General features: G+C 41.7%; 1 protein-coding gene across 2 annotated transcripts in view; it reads left to right on the plus strand.

The window, feature by feature from the left end:
* Nucleotides 1–7,349, plus strand: part of Flt3 (fms related tyrosine kinase 3) — a 61,928-nt gene that overhangs the window by 36,152 nt on the left and 18,427 nt on the right. For both annotated transcript variants that reach the window (XM_008825063.1, XM_008825064.2), the window contains exons 15-16: nucleotides 5,235–5,345; nucleotides 5,900–6,053. In XM_008825063.1, the coding sequence (XP_008823285.1) occupies nucleotides 5,235–5,345; nucleotides 5,900–6,053 (265 nt within the window). The remainder of the gene's footprint in view (nucleotides 1–5,234; nucleotides 5,346–5,899; nucleotides 6,054–7,349) is intronic.

Raw genomic sequence — 7,349 nt, forward strand, 5'->3', positions numbered from 1 at the left:
AAAAAAAGTAAAGGGCACTTCTTAACTTCTTCCCCCAATGGTTCACTGAAGTAAGCTGACAGTGGGCAGACTGATAGAAGAGTTATTGATGTGCATAGGGAAAGTCATGGAACAAGAATCTCACAAAACACTGAGCCTCCAAACCAGGTGGTTGAAGCTTCTGTACATTCTGAGTTACAGAAAGAAATAGAAGCTTGTGTTGGTGGAGGAATGCAAGGGATGTATATGTCTGTCTGTCTGCCTGTCTTATTATATGATCAAGTCTCTTAGTTAATATTCTTCTGAAGAATACAAAAGTCTTTCTGGGTAGAGTGTCATGGGCATGGAGACTTTTAGTCTTTCTGACATTTCATAGCAACTGCATTCCTTCCAGAAAGGGAATTTTTCTCAAATAGAATTTCCATCTTGGTGGTTTGTACAGAAAGAGAATTAAGAGACAAGAGAATGGGATGAAGGTGGGACGGAAGGGGAGGGAATCCTTGAGGCTACTCCTTTAGCCCAAAGCGGGCATACTTTGGGGTTGGCATATTGTTTTCTGAGCCTCAACATCTGCAGGCAACTAATCCAAGGCCATTCTCGTCTTTGTGTCCCTGGATTTTTCAACATTTAGGACACTGTTGACTATTTTTCCTTCTCAAAATTCTTTGGGTTTCCATACTACTAGATTTTTCTGGACCTCCTCCTACATCCCATACTGCACCTTAGTCCTTTGCTGGCTCATCTTCCATAAAGTTTTTTTTCAGGGTTTTAAAATGCAAAAGCTCTATCTATATGCTTATTGGTTTACTATACATAAATTTTCTACAAATCAAATTCAGGACATGAAGAGAGATGAATCTCCCCCGTACCTGCATGATATATACAAAATCCAGAAGCAGTAGCAGAATACTATCTTTTGTTAAACCTGGGTAACAAATACATAGACTTATTTTATATTGGTTTTCTTTGTTAGCTGATTTTAGTTCCACAAAATACAGAGTGTCATTGTGATGTTTTCATACATATACTTTGATCATATTACCCTATTGTCTTCTCTTCTCTCTTCTCCCTATCTAATGATCCACTTCTTCTTCCCCAATAGACCCCCTTCCACTTTCATGTCTTTTTCTTTTTATCTAGATTCTCCATATGAAGGATTACATGTGATATTTGTCTTTCTGAGTCTGTCTTATTTTACTTAGCATGACAATCTCTGATTCTATCCATTTTCCTATAATGGCATCTCATTCCTTTGGCTGAAAAAGACTTATGTATCTGTACCACATTTCATTTATCCATTCATCTGATGTAGATTGCTAGACAGGTTGTATTACATGACTATTGTGATAGTGTCAGCCATCAGCTTCCTGTGTGGAGCACCTCCTGCCATCTCCACTCCACATATTCATCATAAGTGATTCTCTATAGCCCAGCCCATAAGTGATTCTCTCTCTGCCCCAAGGGCCCTCAATTGCATCTCCCTTCTGAGCTTTGACTTCATATACCCAAATGCCTGGGTATCTTAGTTCAACTCATCTAAACTGAACTCCCCCAGCCCTGGCTCCTGTCACTACTCCCTCCTATTGATTAGTGTGGAGTGCCAGTGACATGCCACGTTCCACACGATGAGGCAGACCCTTGTCACTTTCCTCTTCCTAACTGCCAGAAGCTTTTCCCAGTGGTTTCCTGCATAGTGTCTCCTGGGTCCATCCTCTTCTCTTTATCTTTATCCTGATCCAGGTCTGTGTCTCCTGTCCACCATCAGTAGCCTCCAAAGCAGGCACTCTGTATCCACTATCATCTGCTGGGGACTATGTGCTGAGGTGATGGATGGCCCAGATGCAGAAGATCATACCATCATGCTGCCTGACATCTCCCTTAGCATTTCCAATGGCTTTCTATTACTCTGAAAATGGTCCCCACAGCCTTGAGTGGTTCAGTCCCTGATCAGCCTCCCTACCTCCTGCTCTCAGCAAGCCAGCATGCTAACCTCCTTTCAGTTCCGCACAGCACCATTTCCTTCCCATCTCAGGGCCTTTGGGTAGGTGAATCCTTCTACCTGCTCTTCCTCTTTCAGATTTCAGTGTAAAGATCACTTCCTTAGGGAAGCCTTCTCTCACACCACAGACAAGATCAAGCCCTGGAGGCTGTGGATATAGCTCAGTGATAGAATACATACTTAGCATGCATGAGGCTCTGAGTTTGGTCCCTAGCGCTAAAAACAGTATTGAGATTTCTGCAGTAAATCACTTAAGTACAATGTAGATTTTTCACATAGAATCTATCAGAATTATAAACACATTTGTTGAGTTGTTCAGTTAATGTTTAACCTGCTGCATGAGTCCAAAGCCTCCTAAAAGCAGTGAGTGTCTTCCTATGCTAGTCTATTTTAATACTGTATACTCTGCTGCTTCAGTATGATTTGGACACAGGGGTGGTTTTCTGTGTCTAGCTCCACCCCAGGGGATTCACTTGGCTTCCTCCTAGTTTTTTTCAGGGTTTAATTTGCACACTTAGACCCCTCTCCTTGTCTCTACAGACTATTCCCCATCCCTCTAGTGTGCCCCCCACAGCATAGTGATTTGCTGCATTACCTTTATCTTATTATTATCCTTCAGTTTCTGTGAGAAGTTGGTTCCAGTACCCTCCTTGCAGATACCAGAATCTCAGATGATCAAGTCCTTTATATCAAATGGCAGTGTTTGCAAAGAACCAGCACATCTGCCATGTGCTACTCCGAATGCCTAATACAATGTAAATACTAGTGTAATAGTTGTTATATTATATTACTTAAATAAGGGGATGGAGAGATGGCTCAGTGGTTAAGAACACTGGTTATTCTTGCAGAAGACTGGGGTTTGAATCCCAGCATCCACATGGCAGCTAGTAACTGTCCGTAACTCCAGTTCCAGGGGATCCGACAGCCTCTTCTGTCCTCTGTGGGCATTGCACAACATGGGTGCACTTACCTGCATGCAGGCAGCACACGCAGGCAGTACACGCATACACATAAAATAAAAATAATAAATAAAATATTTAAAAAATAATAATGACAAGAAAAAAGTCCAGATATTTAGTACAGATACAATTTTTCTGATTTTTTTTTGAGACACTATGTAGCCCTGGCTTGCCTCAAATTTGCTATGTTGACCAGGCTAGCCTCAAATTCACAAAGATCCACCTACCTCTGCCTCCTGAGTGCTGGGATTAGAGGCGTGTGCCACTATACCTGGCTTGACTATATTTTTGACAGTGTTTCCCTAGTCTCAGCCCCCCTGGAACTCGCTGTGTAGACCAGTCTGGACTTAATCTCACAGAGATCCACCTGCCTCTCCCTCCTGAGGATTGAGATTAAAGATGTACACCACCACGCCTAGCATTGGCTTGAATATTTTTTATCTGGGTTGAATCTAATGAACACAAAACCCACAATATGGTGGGCTGACTATAATAGAATGTTGTCTTTCCTTGTCTCCCCTCTCCAGGAGACTCTAAGGTCCTGAAAGACAGGGGTTACATTTAATTATTTTTCATTCCCCAGAGCCTGGCACATTGCCTTATACATAGTAAGCACTCAGTAGATGCTTGTTGAATGAATAAATGAATGAATGAGGTGCTGGTATATGAAAGTGCTTTGGATACCTTAAGCATAGCATAAAATGCAAGATGTTACTTAAGTTATGCGGGATGAGCCATAGATTAAGTCACAGTTCCCTGTGAAACATGAAGCAGCTTAAGATGGGACATTCTAGTGGGTCCCAATGTACACAACCAAGAGTATTACTTCCAACCCAACATCTTGGAGACAAGGACATCCCTGGGAGCTCACTAAAATCAAAAGAGAAGATTGCAGCATTCCAGAAAAGTCGCCATAAGGGCTAAGATGTCTTTCAGAACAAAATAATAGAGCCTGGAAACTGAATCAAATCGTAATTGAATATAAAGTTACTGTCTGTAAGAAAATGTGTTGGCAGAGGTTGAGTGCCTGGAGCCTGGGGTAGGAATTCCATATAAAGACTACCCTTGTCCCTGGGACTTTCAAAATCACCAGGGTCAGAGTGCCCTGAGCAGCTACACATCAGCCTCAGAGACAGGAGCACTTCAAGTTCCTCAGCAACTGCCCTTGTACTTGCTTCCAAGTGGTTATGAGCACAATTTGCCATGCCGTTTGACTTCTCTCCAGAAAGAGATTGCTTTGGCTATCCAGTATGTGCTGGCCTACTTGGCACTTACAGCTCCACTCCCTTGAGAACTTCAATTAGTCTTCTCCAACCTCCTCCCATTGGACTTACTGACAAATGGAAGGTTCTAAACCTGAGGACCACATGTTGGAGCCAACGATGCTTGGTGAAGCTCCAATTCTTGTCTTTCTATGAATTGAATAAATCTGAGTCAAAGTAAAAAAAAGTGGATCTGGAGAAATCTAGGCTGTCCAGCGGCAAGTCCACAGAGAAATGGTTCAGTGGACAAGAGCACTTATTACTCTTGCAGAGGACCATCTGCAATTCCAGTTCCAGGGTGTCTGGCACTTTCCTCTGGCCTCTGTGAGCACTGCTTGCACATGGTGCATATACATATATATAAAATGAAAAGGAATATTTTTTAAAGTATGTTTCTCCCTTCAGCAACTCTGTTAGCTTCTACTACTAGAAAAATCATGTGCTATTATTTTGTTTGCCTCTTAGAGCCAGAGGGGAGGAGTTTTATTTCTAAAAGTAGGAGAAAGTCTAGTAGAAAGGAATATTCTTTTTTTTAACTTTTACAAAAACTTTATTGAGAATTTCATACATGCATATAAGGTGTTTTAATCAAATCCATGCCCACTCCTTCCCCTCCAACATTCCCCCCTCTGAAGAGGTAACCCTAAAATCTTTTAAGGATTAGATACAAGCTCCCAAATACTTTTGACACTTTGACATTTTTGGCCTTTGATCTTACAGTCAGCATTTATAACACAATTTTTAAAAATTCTGTCTTAAAACACAAGATATTATTGAAAATGTATATTTTATTTCTGTGTGTTTTTCTCTAATTTTTTTTAACTCACTATGTAAACCAGGCTGGTCATAAACTCACAGAAGATCCACCTGCCTCTGCCTCCTGAGTCCTGGGAGTAAAGGTGTGTGCCACCACACCCAGCTGTGTCTTATAATTTTGAATTTATATAAGTTGTGATCTGAACTGGGGCAATTGTTGTTTATAAAACAACATAAAATTACTTGGGTCTGACATTTTCTGTGCTCCTCTGTTGACAGAAAAAGCTGACAGTTCTGAAAGAGAGGCACTCATGTCAGAGCTCAAAATGATGACTCACCTGGGGCACCACGAGAACATTGTGAACCTGCTGGGAGCGTGCACACTGTCAGGTAGTTTCCACCCAGAACACTCAGTCCAAAACACTGCAGCCTGCAGACAGAGAGGGTCTGGTTCCCATTTCTACTCTCTTTTCTCACCCCGCAGTTCCATTGGAATTAGACACTGGACCCTCTATACATCAGATGGGTCAACATAATGCCTCTTTCTTTAATCTACTCTGGGGATGTATAACAGAATTCTAACCTACTGAAAAGCAACAACAGTCCTGCGAGTACATTTTGTGGTATATGAGCTTCTCCCCTGGCTGCAAAACTGGTTTAAATGTAGTTGTAAAGATAGCCGCAGTGCTCAGTCCCTACCCTCATTGGTACTGGTGAGGTCATGTGTACAGAACCAAGAGGAAGGCTAGAAGATGCTGCTTTCCAAAGAAGTTTGAGCGTAAAACTGGAATTGAATTTAAAATATAAGAAGATACCAACTCACCAAAAGTACTTTCCCACAGTTGGGGGAGAACTGATCTCCCATGGACTATGTCATGATACATAAAATTCTGAAAAAAAAATCAGGGTTTGTATACCTATAACTAAAACTATAACTGTTTCAGGACCGGTTTACTTGATTTTTGAGTACTGTTGCTATGGTGACCTTCTCAATTACCTAAGAAGTAAAAGAGAAAAATTTCACAGGACGTGGACAGAGATTTTCAAGGAGCATAATTTCAGCTTTTATCCCACTTTCCAATCACATCCAAATCCCAGGTAAGAGACCGGGGCAGGGCTTTATAATTCTATGTCAAAGGACATGGACACAGACAGTATGATCACTGAACATCCTTGCTGACCAGTTTCTACAAGCACTGTATGGTCTGTGATCTAAGACCTAGAGTAGTCATTTATGTGTGCGGTGAAGTTCTGCCCAGTTAGCTCTTGTTTTACTTAATAAAGATTCGGTTAACCACAGGAAACCATGATCCAAAAATAGAAAATAGAAAAGCCCAGAAATAAACAATTTATAAGTTTTAAATAATTCTATCATAGTTGTTCTATTTTATTATTAGTTGTTGCTCTTCTGTTACTATGTCTGATTTATAAATGAAGCTTTACCATAGATATGTGTGTATATAGGAAAACACTATCTGTAGGATTCACTACAATCTGCATCCACTAGGGTGGTTCCTTCATTGAAATGCACCCCAAAGACAAGGGGCATGACTAGTTTCCCTTTGAAGTTGGAACAAGAAGACCTTTCTGTGCTTTCGGTTACAGGTACCTCTAAAAGTCACCTTAGATGAACATTTCATTTTGGACATGGTGTACCATTCATTCTTTCAGGTTGTTTAGTCTAGTACAAAAGACTACAAAGAAAGAATGAGGACTGCTCCCAAAGCCCTTGCCATGTTCAGAGAGGGTACCTTATGTCCTGGGACTGTTGCACAAAAGGGCTCTAAACTCATGAAGTGGATTTTTAAAAGTTAAGGTGGATCGGCTGGCATGTGATGGGAGCTGTGCGAAGCAGCAGCCAGAACAGTTGTGGGTCCTGATGGGAGGGGTTTAGCTGCATGAAGGAGGGCTGCAGGAGTTTGGTGGCAGGCTCCTCCTCAGCCTTGCGGCTTCTAGCGTCTCTGAACAGGCATTCTGGTAGAACAACTCTTTCATCCCAGCACATTCCCATTTCCCTGTGGAACTGAGCTCTCCCTTCTTCTGAGGGCAAATTTGTCAAAGACTTTCACCTTTTCTGGGACCTTTGGGAAATGTGTTTGAGATTTCCAGTTTTGTCCACTAGAATACAAGTTTCAGTACAGGCCTTTGGCTTTCAATCTCTTAGAGACACAGCATCTTGAAACCACGAGGCCCCATGGAGGTCCCCATGCATGTCTGGGCATGTGACTTCCACACCTTTACTCTCATTTCTCAGTTTACACTACAAAACTGAGAAAATCCTACAATGCCATGCAAATGTTTCTTTCCTTTCTTCTTTCTTGTTTTCTTTGCACACAAAAATGATGTAGGGTGTGTGTGTGTGTGTGTGTGTGTGTGTGTGAGAGAGAGAGAGAG

Source organism: Nannospalax galili, unplaced genomic scaffold, assembly GCF_000622305.1.
Source record: "Nannospalax galili isolate Female #2095 unplaced genomic scaffold, S.galili_v1.0 scaffold768, whole genome shotgun sequence".
NCBI lineage: Eukaryota > Metazoa > Chordata > Mammalia > Rodentia > Spalacidae > Nannospalax > Nannospalax galili.